Source organism: Setaria italica, chromosome II (genome assembly GCF_000263155.2).
Source record: "Setaria italica strain Yugu1 chromosome II, Setaria_italica_v2.0, whole genome shotgun sequence".
NCBI lineage: Eukaryota > Viridiplantae > Streptophyta > Magnoliopsida > Poales > Poaceae > Setaria > Setaria italica.
The window spans coordinates 34,100,964-34,124,069 of NC_028451.1; the positions used below are offsets into that span (position 1 = coordinate 34,100,964).

The 23,106-nt window shown below is 48.8% G+C and overlaps 2 protein-coding genes and 1 pseudogene across 3 annotated transcripts; 1 reads left to right on the plus strand and 2 right to left on the minus strand.

Moving 5' to 3' along the window:
* The first annotated feature begins 1,296 nt into the window (after window positions 1-1,296).
* On the plus strand, window positions 1,297-4,962 carry LOC101783171 (peroxidase 17). The gene is made up of 3 exons (XM_004957012.3): window positions 1,297-1,856; window positions 1,998-2,189; window positions 4,048-4,962. The coding sequence occupies exons 1-3, from the start codon at window positions 1,638-1,640 to the stop codon at window positions 4,666-4,668; spliced, it is 1,032 nt and encodes a 343-aa protein (XP_004957069.1). The 5' UTR covers window positions 1,297-1,637; the 3' UTR covers window positions 4,669-4,962.
* A 1,589-nt stretch (window positions 4,963-6,551) lies between these two features.
* Window positions 6,552-8,447, minus strand: LOC101778083 (annotated as a pseudogene).
* A 665-nt stretch (window positions 8,448-9,112) lies between these two features.
* LOC101783577 (protein SCAI homolog) lies at window positions 9,113-15,030 on the minus strand. Of its 2 annotated transcripts, XM_004957013.4 has the most exons (9): window positions 14,342-15,022; window positions 13,169-13,375; window positions 12,807-13,046; window positions 12,135-12,201; window positions 11,902-12,048; window positions 11,670-11,761; window positions 10,815-10,988; window positions 10,594-10,730; window positions 9,113-9,755 (listed from the first exon to the last, which is right to left on the minus strand). In XM_004957013.4, exons 1-9 carry the CDS (start codon window positions 14,855-14,857, stop codon window positions 9,557-9,559), a joined length of 1,779 nt encoding a protein of 592 aa, XP_004957070.1. In that variant the 5' UTR covers window positions 14,858-15,022; the 3' UTR covers window positions 9,113-9,556. The 2 variants fall into 2 exon arrangements, with proteins under 2 accessions (XP_004957070.1, XP_014660271.1); XM_014804785.2 differs by lacking the exons at window positions 9,113-9,755; window positions 10,594-10,730 and having other exon boundaries at window positions 11,666-11,761; window positions 14,342-15,030.
* Window positions 15,031-23,106: the final 8,076 nt, after the last annotated feature.

Sequence of the window (23,106 nt, forward strand, 5' to 3'; positions counted from 1 at the left end):
TGCAGTCCTGTCCTCGTTGGGCTGGGGGGTCCTACTTGGATTTTCTTGGTGGACGGCTGTTCGTTGCTATGTGTCTTGAGCTTGAGCTTCCTTTACTTTTGTTTACTTTGATAGTGCAGTCTTCCAAGGTGTTGGTGAATTTTACGTATAAACAGAGGGGCCAAGTCTTACTCTAAAGTGGATCATGGGCCAAGGATTTTTTTTTACAAATAGTGAGTTTAATACTTAAGGTCAAGCAACACGAGAGAAGATTAAAATCCCAAGTAATCAAGAATAGGTGGGCAAGTGGCAGAGGTTGCAACACATTAGATTCATATTTAGGAGCACGGATTACATGTCACATGAAACACTGCACTAAAGTTAATTACATTTACAATGATTAGAGATAGTACTAGCTCTATAAGACTAATAATAGTGGATAGAGCAATGAGGACTAGGCACAAAGATTAGCATTGGTAAATCTAATGATGATTTATGATGAGTGTAAATTTGCCTTTAATTATTTTATGGTGTTACGGCTCAACACATTAAATTCTCACAACGTTGAAAATTTAGCGAGCACATACTTCCTCCCCCGTCAATATAGGATACTCTATTTTGGAAAAGTAAAACTTTGTAAATTTTGACCAACAATGAGTCAAATTGTATGCATGGGAGGGCTCCTCCCAAATCGTTTTAGGAGAAGCCAAAATCAGAAGGGAGAAAAATGTGGCTTCACCCGCTCCTGATTTACCTTCTCATCGTTTCCCAAACCGACTTCTTATTTATAAAGCCAAAGCTAAAAAGAGTCGTGCAGAATGGATCCTCACTGTAAGTAACTTTCATATTCAATAGTACTTCCAACGTGAGATCCCACGTATCGACATGCAATTAATCGTGTTTTACGAACCACAAGTGTTAGCGTGAAATACAACACGAAAATGATGAATTGCGAGGACATCTTTTTTTTTCACAACTCCATTCACCCCGTTCACAGCTTTGACTAGAATTAGAAGTCCCCATTGTTTTCACCTTTGCCCAAAATGTCATGAAAAACCAGGGACACAGTGACACGGAGGCGCGCACAAAAGATGTCCGGGTCAATGCTTCCCTCCTTCCCTGCCTGCCAATAGCCGGCCGTGCCGCCATCACCCTCCACCGCGACACGGAGCACGATCCGGGGCCGATATTTTTGACGCGCGCACGCGCAACCCAACGCGATCCCCGTGCGATCGATGCCGTCGCGCCCGCGCGTGCTAGGGACGTGTGGGTGGGTGCAGGCCGCCAGGACGGCGCCGCGCGCACCCGGAGCCGACCCGGCCGGCCGCGCGTGCTCGCGCCGTCCGCCCACCCACTGGCTGGCCACAGCTCCCCGCCGCGTCGCGCGAGGCCCGCGCCCCCGCCTCCCCAATCCCGTGGTGACAACCCATCGCCGCCATGGGCCTCGGCCTGCAGCCAGCGGCCAGCCCTCGTTTTCTATCTATCTGCAACAACCCGCCGGGGCGTCGCGGCTTGGACGCTACTACTAGTACGCTGCCAAACAGCGGAGCAGAGCAAAGTGCAGCGCGGCGCAGTGCAGAGCGACCCCTCTCGGAGCAGAGCGTGCGCGCTTGCTCCACCCCCTCCTCTCTCTCGTCTCTCCCCCGGTCTATCGAGCCATGGCGGCCCGCTGCGGGAGCCTCCCCCTGGTCGCCGTGCTGGTCGCGTTGCTCTGCCGCGCCGAGGCGGCGGTGAGGGAGCTCAAGGTCGGGTACTACGCCGAGACGTGCCCGGAGGCCGAGGGCATCGTCCGGGAGGTCATGGCGCGCGCGCGCGCCCGCGAGGCCCGCAGCGTCGCCTCCGTCATGCGCCTCCAGTTCCACGACTGCTTCGTCAACGTGAGTCGATCGCTCTACCCACGCATCTGATCTCGCCTTCGATTGCACCGCACGACGTGGTTTTTTTCTCCGCGACCGATCTGACGAGATGATGATGGATTCTCTAACCTCTGTTCCTCTTCGTTCCTCGCGAGGTTGCAGGGGTGCGACGGGTCGGTGCTGATGGACGCCACGCCGACGATGCCCGGCGAGAAGGACGCGCTGTCCAACATCAACTCCCTGCGCTCGTTCGAGGTCGTCGACGAGATCAAGGAGGCGCTGGAGGAGCGCTGCCCCGGCGTCGTCTCCTGCGCCGACATCGTCATCATGGCCGCCCGCGACGCCGTCGTCCTGGTACGTGCCTGCGCCTTCCCTCCCCTTCCCCTCCCCTCCCCTGCCCCCACGACCCGCAGATCCATCGCGCCGCTCGCCTCGCTACGCGGTGGTGCCGACGCGCATGCCGTTTCTCTTCCGCGGCCAGCCGTTTCCCGTGAGAAATCCAGCGTCTCTACTCCGCTTTGTCTGCCGTTTCCGGTCCGAATCCAGGGCTTCTACTCCGCTTTGTCTGCCGTTTCCAGTCCAGAATTCCTACTCCCTCCGCTGCCTGGCGTTTCCAGTGCAGAATTCCGCGTTGATCCTGCTCCCCCAACATTAGTTTCAGTTTCAGGATCCACCGTGAGGACAAGACAAGAATATTGACTAGGAAAGCTTTTTCACGAATCTCTTTTACCACCACGGCAACGCTGCGCGCACGGGTACTTCGTTTCAGCGTGGCCACCAACGCTCACCGTTGCGTCACCTGTGGACGCATTAGCCTTTCTGCCACTAGCCTGGCATTATTCTTCACTCCCCAAATCCAAAGTCACCGCGTCCTGACTAAAATCCACGTAGAAAACGAGCATCTGAGGATTTTCTGAGATATTTGGCGTGTGCCACCCCGTCACTTGCGTGTGTACACCACGGCTATGCATTCACGTTTATCTTCTTGGTGGAAACACACGCTTCGGCGTCTCTCTAATCTCAAGCTTCTTTCGCATTTTACTTTTTATAGGAGATCGTTTGATGCTTTCCGAATTTACAGTAAAAATATTTCCTAGTACAAATTTTAGGGTGCAAATTGGCAGCCTGATGACCATGTCACTTTGCCATTGATGAAAGCGATGCTAGCAATACATGGAGCCATAGAGATGCATGCACTCCAGGTCGCTGCTCCCTGTAACCACCGCAGCTGGGCGGGCAGGATGGCATCGCCATCACGCGCCCCCCATAGGCAGACAGCCAGGCCCAGTCAGGCGCATTTAACGGGGGCACGGGCGCGCAACCGAGCCGGGAAAGGCCAGGCCAGAGGGCCGCGCCCACGAGGCCACGAAAGGCTACCCGCGAGCGACCCCGCCAGGGTGGGGCGGGTGGCGCGGCTAGATTGGTGTGGTGCACTGGTGGTAGGCTTCGGCGTCTAGCGCAGACAGCCCCGTACCGGGCCCGTTGCTGCCACTGCCACTGGCGCCCCGCGAATGGCAAGGCCGCTGGCCCCGCCGCGCCGACGGGGTATTCTGTTTCTCTCGATCGAGTGATGATGGGAACGAGACTCCCGCCGGGCAGGGCACTTTTCCCGTGCTCCGTGCTCCCTTAGGAAGGTTCTCGGTACGCGTGTGCAGACAAGCGACGATGCCCGGGACGGAGTACGATGTCACTTTGTCACTATGCCAGTTGCCAGGGATACGAATTCTCTTCTTGTTCCCTTGGCGAGTTAACAGTCGACTGGTGGCTGCACTGAATTGGTTGATCGCTGATGCAGGAGATGTCACTCATAGCCATACCACCTACGCCTACGTTAATATTTTCGCTAACGTCATCCTACAACATTCCCGTTACTTGTTCAGCTAGTGGGGTACTATTACAGGGTACAGGCTCTGTTGGTGTTTTCCTGTGACCAAATGAATGCAACAGGAAGATTGGTTCATCAAAATGGCCGTAGTGCTACTAGTTGGATTGCAGTGTGCCACGCTGCAGACCTGCAGCGTCCGTTCACTCTGATTTTTGTTTAGTTTTTGTGAGGGAAAACGGCGCAGATCATATTAATAGTATCAATCACTGTCAGTGAGAGTTTGCATTGCAATCTTTTTGCAGTACTAATACATGTCTGACCGATGAGTCAAAAAAAAGTGTTTCACTTGGATTGACCTCTTGATTTTGATTTGTTCTCTTGCCACAGACCGGTGGGCCCAGCTGGGAGGTGCGGCTCGGGCGCGACGACAGCCTGACGGCGAGCCAGGAGGACTCGGACAGCATCATGCCGAGCCCGCGCGCCAACGCCAGCGCGCTCATCCGCCTCTTCGCGGGGCTCAACCTCAGCGTCACCGACCTCGTCGCGCTCTCCGGCTCGCACTCCATCGGCGAGGCTCGCTGCTTCTCCATCGTCTTCCGCCTCTACAACCAGTCCGGCTCCGGCCGCCCCGACCCCCACATGGACGCCGCCTACCGCTGCGCGCTCGACGCGCTCTGCCCCAAGGGCGGCGACGAGGAGGTCACGGGCGGCATGGACGCCACCCCGCGCGCCTTCGACAACCAGTACTTCAAGGACCTCGTCGCCCTCCGCGGCTTCCTCAACTCCGACCAGACGCTCTTCTCCGACAACGCCAGGACCCGCCGCGTCGTCAAGCGCTTCAGCAAGGACCAGAACGCCTTCTTCAGGGCCTTCGCCGAGGGGATGATCAAGATGGGCGAGCTGCAGAACCCCAGGAAGGGGGAGATACGGCGTAACTGCCGCGTCGCCAACAACTCGCCGGCGACGACACCCAAGGAGGTGGCGGCGTACCGCGTCATGGACTTCTGATCGAGCTCCGGCTGGATTACTGTTTCAGAAGAGATCGTCGAGCTCTGATATGGTGGTACTAATATGTTGACAAGGTTTTTGATCGTGTGTAAGTCCTGCCTGCACCTACCTATGATTGTGGTGCGCGAGCTTTTGTGCTCATTGCTGATGTCGGAAATAATTGAGATAGTGTGCCTATATACATGATAAGGGTAGCTTAGCCGAAAATTGCCTCATGTGATTTAGGTCATTCTGCTGACCAGTTTTATTCACAAAACAAATAATTAAATGGGTTGCACATAGAGCGCACGTGCATTGACAACTGTGAACAATAGTTCAAGAATTTGCATAATGCGATATATCTAGCTTTTACTAACGTAACATGATCCATAGCAGGAAAATTACAGCTTAAAGCATAGCAAGATTGCATATGCATGTAGTAGTTGTAAGCCTACCAATGCAACAGAATGATACTATAACCTTGACAAAGAAAAAAGTCATAATAAATAGTCACGCAAGTGAGGGTCGTCGAGGTGTGGTAAATTTAAAATTTTGGTCTGTCACAGGGCGCACTTATGTTTGATGGATGTCGTGATCAGATGCTTAGAGGAAAAGCTAAAGTTCACTAGGGCATTCTTTCAGCAGTTCAGCCCCCTTTCACTTACAATTGTGTGCATGGGGAACATGATGGCAGTGCTTGGAAGCACTTGTCAGATCAGTGCTAACTTTGTAATGTTTGGTGCTCGGTAGCCAGCGATTTGGCTGGATGGCAAGCGGAATGAAACCATTTTGGTTTCTTCCAAACAAAATTCCGTGCATCAGATCCGTAGAGTGTTGGGCTGGGGTAGAACAATTGGGCCAGCATGTGAGATGGGCTGATGAGTGTGGGCCATAATTTTGGGGCTGCGAGACCTTATCACAGTATAGGATTTGATCATTAGAATGATTTATTATGTGATGTATTTTAATCACTTTTCATATCTAGTTTATGCTGGAGTTATATCTAATTATATTAGAAATATAATTTTTTTAGAAACACTTCGCATACGCTCATATAATAGATTTTGGGTTCTTTTTTCATAATGGTGAATGTGGGTGATTTTTTCTCTCTAAAAACGCAGTGCAGAGCCTCACAATGTCACGCGCGCGCGCACTCTCGCATGCATGTACAGATATGACAGATTCACACCTATGAACATATATTGTCTTAAGTGAGATTGGACTAGCTGAGCTTCAGATTAATGAAGTCCACAGACATCTCATTTTTGAGGGCACACATCGCCCTACCAGTGACAAAATAAACAATCGCGCATGGAATAAATTCTACTTCTGCTGAGTATGGGCTCAAATCTTGTTGGGTGGTTCCACCATAAACAAGCTAACCAACTATAAACTATGCTAAGTTCACCAAATGTTGATGTAGAGTTAGAGGATCACTTTAGTTTATTTTTCTTAATGATGGAATTGGGCAATACGTATATACATAGATTTAGGGGTTATTTGTTTTACAATTATAGAGGTGTGCAACTTTTCTAATTAGAAGGTTAAGTTACTTTTCATAATGGTAGAGGTGGCCTAAATTAGATAGAGTGGTTATTGTTATCAATAGTGATTGGGTCTACAAAACCGATGATATCATGGTTTGCTTTTCTTAGAATTTCTACTCTTGTTTTCTATCGCATCTCAACATTAGATCTAGTGGCTACCGTTATCAACAATGATTGAGTCTATAAATAGATGCTAGCTAGGGTGGTTTGTTTTCTTCAAGAATTTCTACTATTATTTTCTATCACATCTCGTCACGATTAGTAATAGTAAGATGTTCTAAAGACGGAAGCCTTGTGCCTACTACTCTAAAAACTTGGATGCGGTTGGTCAGATTTTGCTAGATAGGAGCAGGTCCAGTGGTCTAGTCTGTGGTTAAGCAATGAAGTATATATCAAGTTGCTCTCATCTCACAAACTTGTTCACAAAGAGTGCTTCAGACCTCAATCACTAGTTGCCGAAAAGGAAAAAATAAACAAGAACTCAAGAAGGACATATCAGCATGGAGGTGTATGTACAAGCAAAGTGGGAAGGTACAACGTATTCTCCTGACATGCACACACATGACACAACTTGCACGCAGCTACAAAACAGTGAGCTATCTATTAGTCATACCAATCCACATCTACTAAGAGCTCTGGCCCTACGTATGGCGCCCCTACAACACGAAAATCCTCGGGCAACTCCGCCTCTTCCAGCACTGCATAACCTGAACAGAGACGATCCGATTGTATTTTCGTCAGAGACTAAAGCATGGCTTTGCAGACAAGAAACAGATGAATTCTCTGCTAACGGTGCCGCGATGCGTGAATGCATATGTACCTGGGAGAGCAGGAACGGGCATGTCGGAGAAGCAGGTGGACGACCGGCCGAGGTCCTCGGCGTACGGCGGCGCGTGCACGTCGAGGAGCGCGCACGGCGTGACGGCGGTGAGGGTGTGGATGTTGCCGCCGCTCCGGGGAACAGCACCGACGCCTTGCACGGCGCCTCCCGCAGGTCGTCCACGGCAACAACCTTGGCTAAACCGTCTGCATGAATTCAACTTTTCAATCAGCGTATGTGCAGTGGCTTGTCAAATGCTAGGTCCCCTGGTTTGTCTATGATCAGTTCCACTTTTGTTTTCTTTGTTCCATTCCGGTACTCCCTTATCCCAAAACAGGGTGGACTTTTGGATTGAGCAGTGGAATTAGCGTCACGTACTTTCTTTTCGCAGAATAAATAGCGTCACATGCAGATACTACTAGTTGTGCAGTTGTTTTCATGAGCTCACAACCAGGTATACTCTGCACACGCTCTGCATATTTTCCCCCCCAGATCGAGCCCGTGGCTCCAGACCTCTGGGGATGCCGCGTACGTGCCCGAGACGTTTAACTATACTTGTCAATACGGTGACAAACTGGGAACGAGAGAAATCGACGTGCAACATGAGTGGCCACAGCCTGTAGAAGGGATTAGAGATTGGTGAGGGTGAGACAGGCTTACCCTTCCTTGTGCCGGAGCGCGGCGCGGTGACCCAGTCGTAGGAACTGACGCGCATGGAGCCGTAGAGCAGCTTGCTCAGCACCACCATACGCGGGTGGTCGTGCAGCGGCAGCGTCGCGCCCGCCGGGAAGCAGAACACGCCCATCTGGAAACACCACCACCACCCGCGCAGCCGGGCCGGATGCATCATGATTCATGACAGTCCATCTGCAGAAAATCAGGCGCACAAGTGCACAACACGACCAAACTGCACGAACGTACCGAGAAGTCCTCGCATTCGTGGATGTGCACGTACGTGATCCGCGTGAACCCCCGCGTGGAGAGGAGTCGCCGGGCCGCCGCCGTCGGGCTCGCCTCGTCGTCCGAGGATGAGGACGACGACGACCTCTCTCCTTCCCCGCCGCCGGCGACCGCGCCAATCCCGACGTCGGCCGCCTCCATCCCGTCTGCGAGCGAGAAACCAACGCGGAACGCGCCATGTACACTGAATCACTGATCACGTCGATCGGTTCGAGCCAAGGCGCGAGGCAGGCAGGCGCAAGGACGTGCGCGACGTACCGAGGATGTCCTGCAGCCACCTGATCTGCGCGAGCGTGGGAAGCCCAGTCCCCTTCCCGGCGAGAACACGGCGTCGCACGCGTCGTACAGCCGCCGCACCTTGCTCCGCCGGTTACCGTCGTCCATGGCGCGTGCCGGGGCGCGCTGTCACGGCCGGCCGCCGCCGGACACAGGCTGATCGACGACGAGTAGTGGCGAGATAGAGCGATCGAGCACGAGGCGAGACCTTTGCGTGCCTCGTCTGCACGGGCTCACGTGCAGGGAATGGTATGAACTATAAAGGTTTGTGCGTGCGTGTGCAAGTGCCGAGGCCGGAAGAATTCAAGGGGAGGAGGGGGCGTACGTTTACCGGAGGTAGAAACCGTGGGCTACGCCCGGCTTTACAATGGGGCCAGCTGGCCGCTGGCTCGCCTGCCGCGCGTGCGTACACCGCTTGCCCGTGTGTGGCATTACCATTTACCAGCCGGCATGTTGATGCATGCTGAGTTGCACACACCGTCACGAAACTAAACAATTGGCATAGGCAAAGCTTTTGTTGGTCGCTTGGAATTCGGACACGGTCTGTCGAGTCTGCAAGTTGGCCCACATGAACTGAAATATGGTTAAAATAACCTGTGTTTTTTTAGGAATAAAATAACCTGTGTTAAATTCGGTTCAGAACGATCTGGATAGAAAAGAACTGTCATCGTTGGAGATTGGAACAGAATGGTCGTACGGTACGCTGGTGGTACAAAATTAACTTCTACTGACTTTAAAACTCATTTTCAGGTCAAACTTTAGGCACGTCATGACCAATCCATGAAAAGTAACACTGGAAAGAAACAGGTTTCAAGCAGAACAATGTCGCAGAGGAATATCGAAGCAGATCAAACCAATCACGAAAAAGTTGAGAGCGAAGCAAACTAAACGCAATGAAAGATCGGGGTTGTAAAATGCCGTCAATATGCTGAGCTAACCAACCCCTACAAAACAATTGCCTTCCAGAGTACTGAAAAAAACGCCTCTTCCAGCTTACAAACTGTCCTCTCCAAGACAACCCAAAAAGAAACTGAAGACAAGCCCTACACGCCTAAAATGCCTAAGCAAATCAGAGAAACAGAACAGCTAAACAAACTTATACAGACGCACAATGGAGATGAATCGGCAGGCAAAATTCTTCGTATCACCATTCGATTCACCCAATCTTAGGATGCAGCAGCAGCTTGTTGATGCCGAGTCATTCTCCATTGGCGGTATAAATGCGAAACAATCAACAAATTGCTGGACTATATTTACCACGGAGGTATCTACAGAAGGCTTGAGCTATGGTTATTGCTGTTGATCATCATTTCTTGTTGTGTCTGGAATCCCGGAAATTAAACCGGTTGCTGACGACAAGGTTTTCTGCGAGCAGGAGGATAGGAGTTTTGATGGCTTCCGCAGTTGGAGAGACCGAATCTGGGAGACTAGGTAGGCATGTTGGTAGATGTTGTTCATGATCCTCGGGGTGAAAATAGAAGAGCACTGCTCGACAGAAAATAAACCTGCAATGGAAAAAAAGTCGTATCAAAAAATTTCCAGAAACATGAAGTTGAGAGTATATCATGTATCATCCACAGGCAGCCAGTCCTTTAGGGAGGGAAAAAAACATGTTCAAAATCATAACAATCAAGATCAACTCAAATAATGATTGTAAAACTTTCTTCTGCAGCATATTTCCTAGAGCATAAACATGGTTGCAAGCATCACAAGTTTTTATTAGAAAAAAGGTTTATTTCCTTTTAGATTGTTGATGGACTATGAGAGATAAATCATGGAACCTGCTAAACGAGTATATCCAGTTCATATCCATATCTCTAAGGGATAGTCACAAACCCACCCACACCCCCGACATGCACACTAGAATGGTTCCCAAAATCCCCACACAACCCTGCACATGTCAGCACTCAGCACCAAGCATACAGTGGATCTTATTAGAGTTTCTTGGTTAGAAACCATTCTAAATGTGCCTCATATTTCAAAACACTGAACTTTTAGGAGCAAGCAGTTTAAAGAAATGGTATAGCAGCAACTAACTGGCGCAATTTGCTGGAAATACTACAGTAGACCAGAAACTTTCAACCTTTTGCATACTTTGGAAGGACTAGACCCAACTAACTCCTTGAAATGACAAATGGTAGAAATGAGAGGGATTTAGGGTAACATGTAGCATTTCCCTCACCAAAAGAGATGCAAACAATTCAACAGTTTGCTCTTTAAATACTATTAGTAAACATTGAAGCGAAAACACTTTTTCCCCAAGTTATGTTGCTAAATTAATGTTATGGCCAATTGCCAGATGCTCATATTGCTTAGTAGTGGAAAATATATGGAATAAGGTACCTGAGAATCAGTCGTCTGAGAAATGGATCAGGTACAACTTGTCCCCAGACATTATTTAACCCAACAGAAGTGCAAAGTATTCCTTCATATTCTTCCAAAGCAGAGAAAAGTATGTTCTCTGCATTAGCATACGTATCCTGAAAACCAAGCAGAACAAATCTGAATATAAAAATCATTTTTTAGGGAATAAGAATAGTCAACTCCTCAAACAGAGAACATACAGTGTCTATGTCGGAAGTTATTCCAGCTAGTTGGCAGAAGGCTTGCATTGGAGCAGTGAGGAAGTATGTAAATTGGCTTCCATGACCAGTGGATTCTACACCAGACATGGCTGATGATATTCTAGGAGAAAGCAATAAAGCAGCTGGTTCTCCCTTCTCTGCATTATGTATGGCCTGGCAAAATACACGACCAAATGATAATTTTCTCAAATAAATTTGTTACCCAGTACTGTTAAAGAAGATTAGAGAAAACTACCCAACAAATATTAAATAAGAAAATCCAGAAGTCATAAAGTTTAATTGCAATAAATGAAAAAAGGTTAATTTAAGGGATAATATATGGGATCGCATGCTACCAAGTAAATTTGGGCATTTTCCTTTACAAAAGCAGGTATAGATAGGTTTCATCTACACATTCCAAATCGAAACAGAAAGTTCCTTAACAATTACTCAATGGCCAAGCTCTAACTATGTGTCCAGCTTATTCACACAATGCTGGGCATCATGAATCCTTAGCCATCTTCTGGCATCACCAGTTAACAGGCTGAGAACCCTCTAGAAATATTTTAGTGATTTGGAGATCAAAAGGTTGTCAAACCAGTAGAACCAGATAACAATAATTCTGCCTTAACCATTGCACATGCTCATATTTTATTCTACTAGGAAAGAAGTTCACTTGGGAACAAAATCAGAATATGCAACATTCAAATGAAAAAAAAAAAACAATAACATGTGCATGGAAAAAAAATGGAAGATGTGAAAACTCAGCTAATATGTTTGACTTTAAAAAAGCAACAGAATGCACATTGTAATGGTTTTCTTCTACAAGCCAAGATTAAGTTCTGACAAACCTGCCTTGAATGCATGGCTATTTTCGCTATCGATTACAAGGAACAGGGGGTATCTTGTAAACGGAATCAGATCTTCTGGATAAAGATTGTTCGGACCTGGCAAAAGGATGGTAATGACAACATAAGCAAGTGCATGACATGCCATCCTAAAAGAAAAGGGTCCATTGATATACTCATCCACCAAACTAACTAATAAGTGGACTCTGTTGAACCATAAAATCGCCATCGAGCTTTACCTCCACTTCCACGGGGACCAAGCCTTAGATGATTATCAGAACTCATATGTGAATTTGGCTTATCAATAGGGAAGGCAGAAGCAGCCGTTGCATGTGATGAGGAGCTAGAGGCATACTTTTGGCTTGCCATATTCTGCTCGGCACATCCTGAAAAGTAAGATAATCACAAGTGTCAGAAGGGTAGCAAGTGATTGAAACAAAATAAACTAAGATGCCAGAGAGAGAGAAATAACCTGATGCTGATATATAGATGAGTAAAATGCTATCTTGAGAAAGCTCCTCACAGATTGTTGCAAGAACCTGTATCGCAAAATGATGAGTCAACAGTATGAAAACAAACTTCTATATGACAATTTGGGTGGGTGGGTGGGGTTGACATCATTTGTCAAATCTAATTATATTAAAAAAAAATCGACCACGGTGAGATTCCCCTGGCTTTGTCTTAAGAAGGGAAGAAATGAAGCATGGCTGACCAAAAAACTCACTGAAACCAGTTCTCAGGAGGTACCCACATTTTGGGAGCACCCAAGTTCTAGCCTTGGTGTGTGGCTAAAGGAATGCAGGAAAGCCACCTGTTTCTGACTAAAATTATGCTTATGGTAGTATATTCTCCTCTTTTTGTTACAACCAACATTTTGAGATACAATTGGTACTCTTTTGAACGGTTCGACCACCTAATGAATGCTCCAGGATTGTACAAAAGTAAAGCACACTTCCTTCGTAATGAATAAAAGCATCTGCCACACCACCGCACTAAAATACTGATACCATCATTCATATACCCGATTCCTGAATAATGAGCAACGTACAAGAAGACATGCAATTCTACTGGAAATTCATGTGCCTCCTAATATCATGCAAAAGATGGATAAAAGAGGAGGAAACAATCAGGATAAACTCCATACCGCTAAAAGATGAGATACTGTAGGATGATATATAATTGCCTTTTGAGGATTTGAAGGAAGACTTCCATCAGAGATTTCCGTAGACAGGTGAATATCGATCAGACCAGAGGGTCCACTCTGATCACTTACAGTGCCATTTTCTGTAAGTTCTTTCGCAGCGATCTGATAAGATCCAGTGGGCTCCCATTCCAAACACTGTAGCATTCTGAATGTGTCCAAAGTTAGTTCTGTGAACTTGACCTGCATTGCACAAAAAAGGCTGTGAGGGATGTTTTCAACTGTTGAGCATCTTTTCGTGAAACAAAAGTGAAAACTAGGTTAACACTAGAATTATTGGTGATGATCTAGTAGATATAGGCTACCTCATTCCGGTGGTAGCTTGTTAATACAGCTTCCTTCAGTTTCAGCACTCTTTTTGAATGGAATCGTGCAATCGATGCAAGATTTGATGGATAAGAATCAAACAAGTTGTCATATCTCAGTGATCTAGATCCCTTGTACGCCCCATCAGCCTTCAAGAATCTCCCAAGCTCTTGAATCACTTGTTTCCACTCCTTGAAGTTTGTTTTCTAAGAAGTACAAAGTCACAAAGTAGGTATCAGGACGAAGTTGATGGTAAGCTCAACAGCCTAAAAAATGCAGATATGTCATACTTCACTGAAATGGTAAGCACTACAAGTTTCAAACATGAAGTTTTCTTATTTACAATACGGAATATTCATCACTCAACCATAACCATCATGCATATGTTTCAGGTTTCAATAAGCACTGAGAGAACCATGCGGCATTTTCCTGACAGGCCATGGTGTTTGTCCAATTGCCATAATTTTTACTTTCTTGTATTTGCAGAAACCTAGGGATTATCAAACAACTCAAAAGCTCGTATTTTGTCTCTTTACTTGGACATTAACAAATGTAAATCGCTATCAGCATCCAACTATCATAAAAAGTCATCAATTCACATAGTTGAAGTTCCGAATCACAATCGTAAAGCAATCACTCACAGTCCCACTAACTTAGTCACCAGGAAATCATGTACCAAATACTGGGGTGGAGGGGCTCTCAAACTCAAACAGCACTGAGTCTCAATCCTCCCTTCTTACAATTTACTCAAATGTCAAATGTGCACCAAAATTATCAGGGGCAAGCATGTTCTTCTGCAACTAGATTATGCAGGGGGAGCAAGCATTATAAGATTTCAAGTGCCGTAACACAAGATAAAGCTTGGCATAGATACTCAATTTACAAGGCAATTACGAAAACAGAAAACTCCTGATTCAACAGCATTCCAACTCCCCATTGTGGATGTTCCTTTCAGAACAAAGAGCGTCGTGCATATCACTCCCCCCAACAAGTGACGACAGGCAAGGGCTAACTTACTTTTTGTATATAAAAAAAATCTTAACTCTTCGCTGCTAACTTAAACATAAATAATCTCCTCGGGGTAGGTCCCTAAATATACAACAAAAGCACCACAAATCGTAAATTTCACTCACGTTCCCCAATTCAAAAGACAAGAGAAGCAAGCTCCTTACCGGGTACGCGGCCTTCGTCTCCTCAACAAGCGCGCGCAGGCGCCCGGCGAGGTGGTCGACCGCCTCGGCCCGCCGCATCAGCATGGCGACGACGAGGAACCGCGCGATGAACCGCAGCTCCTTGTACCGGATCAGGAGCGCCTGGTGCCGGCCGCCGCCGCCGCCTTCCGCGCCCGCCGCAGCGCCAAAGTACCCGCGGCTGTAGATGGCCTCGTAGAAGACGTAGGCCCCGACGAGCGACCGCGGCTCGGCGGTGCGGAGGTACCGCGCGTAGTAGAGCTGCCCGATCCGCGAGGCGACCTCGCCGATCTCCCAGCGGCGGAGCCCGCCGGCGACGAGCTCCCGGCGGCGCTCCTGCTGCAGGCGCCACAGGCGCGTGTACGCCTTGAAGGCCTTGCGGCTGTGGTGGTCCCCGCCGCCGTAGAGCGGCAGGTCCCGCGCGCGCGCGAACTTGCGGTCTGCCGCCTCCGCCAGCGCCTTGAACTCTCGGTACGCGCCGGCCTCGCCGTCGGCCATCGCCGGCGACGAGGTGGAGGGGGGGGAGGCGACTGGAGGCGAGGTTTTAATTCGTTGTCCCCTCTCGATTTGGGCGAATGGGAGGACGAGGTGGTCAGGTGGAGGACCGGAGGTGGTGGTGGAGAAAGAGAGAGAGAGAGTAATAAAAGGAGGTGTTCGTTGTGGTTCGAGAAGGGGAGAGATAAAAAGCGGCAGTCGGGGAGTACGGGATGAGCTGTTGTAATAACTAATAACTTGTAGTACTAATTGGGGAGCGTCTAATTGGGCTCTTATGAGTCAATCATTTGGACTTTGTTTAATGGCTTCTCCCATCTTTTTTTCGTACAATCCCACTTGTTTCTTAACCTAATCAAGCATGAACTTGGAACAGATGCAGTTGTGGATCCTCCTCCAAAATTGACCCACGTCAGACTTGTTCGGTTGAGGATGATTCCGAGGGGATTGGAGGCCCTACAAGTCAAAAATTCCCTCAATCGCCTTACGAAGGGCATTAATCGAACCAGACTCCACTTTACCTGTCTATTTTTTATTTTAGATTAAGATTTTTGGGTTGGTTTCAACCCATGTCGTGTTTGATCAGAGAGGTGAGTCCGCTCCCATTTTTTAGTTAACACCATCGTTGCGTCGTGTCATTCTCTTCGTCTTACACTTTTTTCCCTTTAACTCCGCCTTATCTTCAACCGCCTCCACTGCAAGCTTCCTCGCCGCACCGGCCAGGTCCCTCGTCCCCCGCTTCGAGCGGGCGGCGGAGATCCCCAGCGCCGGCTGCTGCGCGCCCCTCCCTTTCCCCGACCTTCGCCCCTCCCGCGTCCCGCCCTCTCCCCGGTGGCGGAGCTCCTCAGCACCGACCGCCACTCGCCCTACATCTCCCTCGCGCCGGCCGCAGGCCGCCGCGCACCCCTGCCTTCCCCCACCCCAAGCCGGCGGTGGAGCTCCCTGGCACCGGCCGCCGCGTCCCTCCCTCTCCTCGGGGGCGGGGCTCCCCGGCGCCCCTGGCCACACGCCCCTCCGTCTCCCCGGCCTCCGCCCCTCTCTCTCACCGGCGGCAGCCACCACTCGCCATGCCTCTTTCTCGTGCCGGAGCCCGCGCCCGCGCCCACGGGAAACGGAGCAACGATGGCGATGGTCCGGTCAATCTTGGATGGAAACCATCCAACCCGGATCTGGTCCCACGTAACTTTCCGTCCAAACGCGGGTCCATATGGTCGAACCCATCCGACCTACACCAAACACAATCTAATACATGCACGAAATCTTGGAAGCGATTTTTAAGAAAATTTTACATATAGAATTTATATTTCCAAACTAAACTTTTTGGAGATACTGATGGTTAAAATTTCCAAAAAAAATAAGTAGGGCTTTAGTCAAAGTGTCAGGTATTATGAGCGGAAGTAGTACTTGATTGTCATTACATGTCGCCGTGACGTACAGTTCTGGGAGAGTAAGAGATAGAGACGGAGAGCGTATATTATTTTCGCATTTCACTATGCAACTCTGGGCATGAAAGAGCTATAGCTAGGGCACCGGAGAAGGCAAGAATAAAAGATACGGAGTACCTCTTTGTGATAATTGAGATAAAAAAAATATTGCTATCGAATGTGCTGAGTCTAATCGAGTAATTTTTCAATCAGTTGACATGAAAATACCATCCTTTTCTTCTGCAAGTACCATGGACTAAATACAGCATGTATGAAATAGAGTACTCTCTTATTTTTGTTTGCGTATGGTGTATAATTAGGATCTGAAAAGGTTAAACTTCGTATGTATCAACTACTTATCAACTAACAACTGTCAGAATATACGTAGGTTTAGTGTCTAAAAATTTGAAATTGTACAAATAGATTTATACAACATTTGTTATGTAGTACTTGTTGAACACCTTCTCAAATCCTAATACTCTTTACCAAAAGAAAAGGACGGAGTAAACGATTTGTACTTACAAATCGAACCACCATCTCAATCAGCAATCGAGACGGATGAACTTGTCACACGACCATCAACTGTCACCTATTTTTTTATCCCCTTCTGAATCCCAAAAGAGATCTCTCGGTCGCCAAACTCACACATTGCTTGAAATGAAAATGAAAGGGATGTCTCCTCTATAAGCACCCTGAGGGAACAAGACAATATGCTAATTTTCAATCACTTCATCTCAGTCCTTGGTGCCCAATTCGATTAGATATATGGAGTACTCAGAAATAATCTCAATATAGTGGCAGCAGGAGGCCCTACCCTACAAGGCTACAACTGATGCGCGACGACACGACGCGAAGGATTCCGCGATCTCGTCTGGGGAAGTTGCGACTTGCGACGCGTCGACGCATCGGTCTCGCCGTCTCGGGTGACGTCCGACGTCGGATCGACCTGCACCTCTCGGCTGGTCGAATCGGGCGAAAGTTTTCCGATGCCGTCATGTTTCGGGCTTTTCCGTAACCCATGCTAGCTTGACGCTGGCTGTTCACGTTGTTTTTCCTGCAGGTGGCCTGCAGTTGTCACGTCTCCTTATGTAACATTTGACACTGCATTTATCCAACTAACACAACTGCCTTATCTGACAAAAAAAAGGACAACCTGACGCAGCTGCATCTTCCGCCTACCTGCCGCAACAACTGCTACGGAATACATGCGGCAGCGTGTTCTCGAGCCTCGACGCAGAGTATCACTCGCGTATCTGCACATATTCCCTTTCCAGCTCGAAAGCGCGCCCAAAAATTCCTGCAAGAATCATGCTACCAAGGAATCCTGCTACTACAAGGGTAGAGAGAGACACCACAGCCCAAATTCTGCTGCCAGAGCGACGGCAATGCCACTTTCGCTGGCCATCAATCATCCTGCTCGCGCGAGGTTGCCGCCGGGGACCTCGTAATCAGTATCATACTAGCATCATCGCGTCCCCGGTCTCCGGGCGGCACCGACCGGAGCCAGAGCAGCAGAGTCCAGAGCACCCGTGAAACAAATAGCTCGCAGGCTCGCAGCTGTCCCCGAATCCGCGCGGACGACTGCCTGCTTGGAACAGGTTGGCCTCGCATTGTCGGGTCGGGCAGCCGTGTCAGGGGTTCAAACAAATCGATCGGTGGCTGACTAGGGTTTAACCTTAATGAAGCGGAGAATCTTTGTGGCGCCGGACAGGATTAGCTGAGGGCGGAGGCGGCGGTAGTCCCCGTTTCCCTTCGCCACGAAGGTTTTCGGCCGATGCGGATTGATGGCACGCACGTCGAGACAAGCGAGGGCGGCGAGGCGGCCACGCTTTCGGCATGGTTCCTCGTGATTACGGGCTTGTACGACCATTATTATCATCACGTGAAACGGAATTGAGTAGGAGTACGCCTGTCACCAGTTTAGAGCTTGCGATGCGATGGCATGGCACCGACATAGATTCTTGGCTTTTGTCTAATAAGAAGGCAGGATGTCTAATAAGAAGGCAGGAGTAGGAGTACTGCCAAATGTTTTTTTTTTCTTTTTTCTGACCGTGGAAGAACTGAAACGTGGAGATTTCTCTTCCACTGGTGCGGGAATTCAAACGGCTTGCCTCGAGAAGTCTCAACGTTCCAAACGGACCTAACCACCGCGCAGAATGTGCTGTCCGAAGACCTTGATGAAGAACTCTGCTCAGCAGTGGAGATGGAGGGCATTTGTCAGGCTTTGTTCTGGTTCTCGATACACTTGAGCTGCAAGGCAGATACCCTGCACACAGGAATGGAAACTCCTCTGTTACTCCAGCATAGAAACCATGCCAATCGTCGCAGTCATTACTCTCCGACTCCGAACAAGACGGTTGAGCACTGACGCGCCGTCACCCGCTACAGAACGATTTTATTCAACGATTCTCGCTGTCTGCCGATCCATACCATTCCATGGAGCGTGACACTGACAATGTTCGGGGCTCGGGGCTCGGGGCTCGGGGCTGGGCCTCTGGGGTCCGTGGCCAATGCTCACACTGCCACGCTGGTGACGAGTGAGAGCTCAGTCAGCTCTCAGCTGTGCCGGTGGACAGCCTCACGGTGGCTCGCCGCATCTACATGGAGGCTCGTGACGGACATGGCGTTTTGGAATCTTTCGGGAGCCGGGACGCTGGATCTTTTCTTATCGTTTCCTTGCTCTTGACTTTGATGCGTGTCTGCTGTGTACCCGCCCTTTCTTTCTGTTTCCACGTCGCTCTGCACACTGCACCTGCCCTAACCTAGATTTTCCTCGGTCCTTGTCTCCTTGTTGACCCAATCGAGAAGGAAACAATGCAACAATAATGCCATGCGATTGACCGTACACCCAACCTCCCGGTCTCCGGAGGAGTCAACTAATTTAAATTTGATCAAATTTATATAAAATAGTATTAACATTTGGTACAAAATAATATCAATAGATTAATTATGTAATATATTTTTATACTAAATTTATTTGGAGATGTGAATATTAGTATTTTGTTTATAAATTTGGTCAAACTTGCTACTGTTTGACTCTTCAAGAAATGAGAGTTGCATTATTTTTAGAATGGAGATAGCAGGTAGACCGAGTTCCAGCCAGGCCATGTGGCTCAAGAGACGGCACGTACATATTAACATATTATATACGCTACCAATCCCGGATCCTTACCAAGAAAAACGCCACCTATCCACAATCCTCAAATGCTAGGGCTAAGTACGTTGCTGTAACAGCCCGTTACAGTAGAGAACTGTACTCTCTTACATAGCCGGAACTTCGCGGCCTACGGTCCCCGTGCGATCATTTGGCTTCGATCGGCTGGCCCATCGCGTTGGCACAATCATACTGTCTCTCTCACACAAAACGCTTGCCCAGTAGCTGTCATTTTCACTGGACGCGGGTGCTTGGCCACGCCGACCCCACCGCCTGCCACTGGCAGGCAGCACTCGTGCGAGCGTACACCGGATGGGACGGTATGCCATGCAACGCTGCCGGAGCGCCGCTGATGCCGGAGCCGGACTCGAACCCGTGCGTGCGCAGACGAAGGAGCTCCGCTGCTGGCAGTTGGCCGGAGCCGGACCTCCTCAGTCACCGGCACCTGAACTACCAGGAGCGGCGGCCTAGTGACTGGCACAGTGGCACTCGTGTGGCGCCGCCGGCACGGGGAAGATGACACGGATCGCACGCTTGGCGTGGAACCGCGCGCTGGCCACAGGCACAGCTTTTGCAATCCGTCAAAGCTCGGTGGTGGCGAATGGCGATGGATCAAAAGCATGAGGAAGGCGACTGGTTTGTACTTTACCAAAAGCCGACGCGCCCCCTGTATCCACTACGAAGAAAAAATTTAGCCGAGCGCAAGTCAAATCAGATGAAAAGGAAAGCGGGAAAAAGGGGACGCAAAGAAGATACCACCAAAGATGCTGGCCCCCCAACTCGATGATCGCGTCAAAGCCGAGCGCTCGTTTTCTTCGTTTCACGCCGTGTTTTCCTCCCGCGGCAACAACTCTACGGTACGCTGTGGCCGTGCGGCTATGGAGGAGTCAGACCGGCAGGGCAGGCAGCGACGTTTACAGCTTACTAGCTTCTGAACGCGCAGGGCACGGCCTCATCTGGTCGTACCGTTTGACTGCTCGAGTGAGTGAGCCATCCGGCCCACTTGGAAGTTGGGAGCCAACTCGCGTGGACCCGGTGCGCCGGATCGGCTCGTCGAGAGGTGGGGTGCGTCAATGCCTCCGTGCAACACTGAAAGGGAGGGAGTGAAACACTGAAACGAGTAGAGAACAAAATGATCGTGTCTCTCTCTCTCTCTGACGGCAGAGACCACCAGAGCCCGCTGCACGGTCCACGCCCATGCACGAGACTCGCGGGCTTGGCCCACGCGGCTCCGCTGCTTCTTCGTTCGTTTTTCCCTCCCCGTCTTTCTGCATGATTTCTCGGCCCGGTAATCCCATACGGGCCCGTCTCATATAGGAGACCCAGGCCTCCCTGCCAAAGCGGTCCGATTGCCCCCGGCATGCGGCATCGGACGCCCACGACAGAGCTCCTTTCCACGTTCCACACTTCATGGAGTCGTGTGCCGCCTCGCCTTCGCGTCAGGACGAACCCGCAGCGCCTCCGCCGTGTCCCGTCTCCGCGTCACGCAGGCTGCAGCTGCCAGCTCTTGCTTCCGAGCAGAGTCAGCCCCCGGGACCCGCCGCCTGGGTACGCCCGCGTCTCCTACAACCACTGCTCATACGATTCGTGCTCCCATTTTGTGCAATATTGCTGCATGGCATGTATTAATGTTTCCAGAATAATTTATAGGCCAAGTAGCCAGATGTGGAGATGCCAATTGTCTCCATACATACTGCTGGCCATTGTCCATTGAACTTGGATGAAGATTTGGATAGGTTGCCGAAGTGATACATATCATGTACTCAGGCAGCTAGGATTGCAGAGTAATAATGGTTGGAAACCAAGTCAGATAACGCAAACTGTATTCAACACACTGGTATCTCTACCTCTCTATCACGTCGATTTCTACATTTATGTGATAGCAACATTTTAAAAAAAGTTAATATTTATTTGATAGCGCTGCTGTTGCAAAGCTCGCAAAGCCATCATATCCTCATCCTTCGTAAGCTCGTGGCTTCTTCCACGTACATCACGTATGGTACATGTGGCCTACAGAGAAGTATATATACTCATAGTAAATACGCGAGTCACTTCAGCATCTTTATTTACAACCGTGCTCCACGCGCGCGCATTTTTAAATTGAGAAAGCCACATATGGTTTCCATCATTGACAGTTACGTGGTGGATGCCCGCCATATACATGTCCGTCTAGCTGATCAGTGACTGATGGAGAGATGAAGACACCACAATGTCTATCATCACAAGGTACACACGAAGTCACGAACCGTCCTGATCCTGAATCATCACGAGCTGGAGTTAAAAACTGGCCACAAGATTTAGTTTCTTCTAATCTCAATTCGTGGGGCACTACATGCCACAGATTCTCCTAACGTATCTTGTTTTCATAGGCCTGATCCTTCTCCACTCGTGTGGCTGTAACTCAGGTCTCGCTCGTCCGTCGGCACATAGACGTCGTCACATGTACTTGTATCATGTCTTAATGCCTCGGTTAGTCAACTGAACACTAGAGGTCATGCTGTCATCTCGTTATGAAGAAACATATGGCCGGACCTCGAGCAGTCCATTCGGTGTCTTGCCGACCATGCTGGCCAGAAGCAGATATACCACAAATTAGCGTCTTGCTATCTTGATCTCGCCGTCACAAATGCAAGAAAATGACTTAAGACCGAATTTCGAGGAGCGAGCGATTGAGGCACTAGACCTAATCAACTTTAAAATACACTCCCTTCGCCACAAATATAAGGATTTCTGAGTTGTTCTGACTCAACTATTCTTGAGTTTGTCAAGATTATAGAAAAGACAAATAATACCATGATATCAAATGAGTATCATTAGATTCATTATGAAATATATTTTCATAGTTTACTTGTTTAATGTGATAAATAGATGTTAATGCTCTTCTCTATCAATTTGATCAAACTTGATATAATTTGACTTGCGACAAACTTGAAGTTTCCATGCTCTTCTCTTTCTTATATTTGTGGATAGAGGGAGCCCTGGATATAGAAACAGGGGCATCCACTTTATAGTTTGATTGAGCAAGTCAGTGTCAGCCTTAAGGTTTCCATGCTGCCTTTCTGGTTCCAGACAAGTGTGGCAATCAAGTATGATTTGGAACTTTTTGACCACATGTATTTTGCTTGTTATTTTTATAGGGCATGTGTTTGTATTGGTGAGATTTAAATTCAGTTTCTTAGCATATCTAGTTTGATATAGTACCTAGATACTATCTTTCCTCATCTTTTCCCCTTAAAAGAAGGCTCAGTCTGAGGAGCTAAAACTATAAGCAAAATGCCGCTTTTTCACACAGTGCTCTGTTTATCTTCCAACCACAATTTCACAAATGCAAGATGATGACTGTCGTCCAATATCACAGGTTGCCCTACAGCCTTGAATGAGTAGCTAGAGAAGCAAAGCGCGTATATCATATCCTTCAAGGCTTAGGGACCATCAGACCATGTCAGTATGAGCCATAAGGTTTCCTTTGCTGCCTTGCTGCCTACAAACATGTGTGATGTGATGAATGATGATCAATGGTCGTTTGGGACTTCTTTCGGCCACATATCGTTTCTGCTCGTAATTGGGCATGTTTGTATATTGAGACCTAAATGCAATCTTTAAGAGGTCTTTTACGGTGCACAATACTACCAGGTGGTAGTATAGAGTATAGACTTTTTTTAGTACGGGTAAAATTG

Coding starts and splice junctions, on each gene's coding strand:
- LOC101783171 (XM_004957012.3), top strand. CDS start 1,638: ATGGCGGCCCGCTGCGGGAGCCTCCCCCTGGTCGCCGTGCTGGTCGCG. Junction 1,857..1,997: donor TCCACGACTGCTTCGTCAAC/GTGAGTCGATCG, acceptor GCGAGGTTGCAG/GGGTGCGACGGGTCGGTGCT. Junction 2,190..4,047: donor CCCGCGACGCCGTCGTCCTG/GTACGTGCCTGC, acceptor CTCTTGCCACAG/ACCGGTGGGCCCAGCTGGGA.
- LOC101783577 (XM_004957013.4), bottom strand. CDS start 14,857: ATGGCCGACGGCGAGGCCGGCGCGTACCGAGAGTTCAAGGCGCTGGCG. Junction 11,762..11,901: donor TGGTCCCCGTGGAAGTGGAG/GTAAAGCTCGAT, acceptor TCCTTTTGCCAG/GTCCGAACAATCTTTATCCA. Junction 10,989..11,669: donor AAAATAGCCATGCATTCAAG/GCAGGTTTGTCA, acceptor GTATTTTGCCAG/GCCATACATAATGCAGAGAA.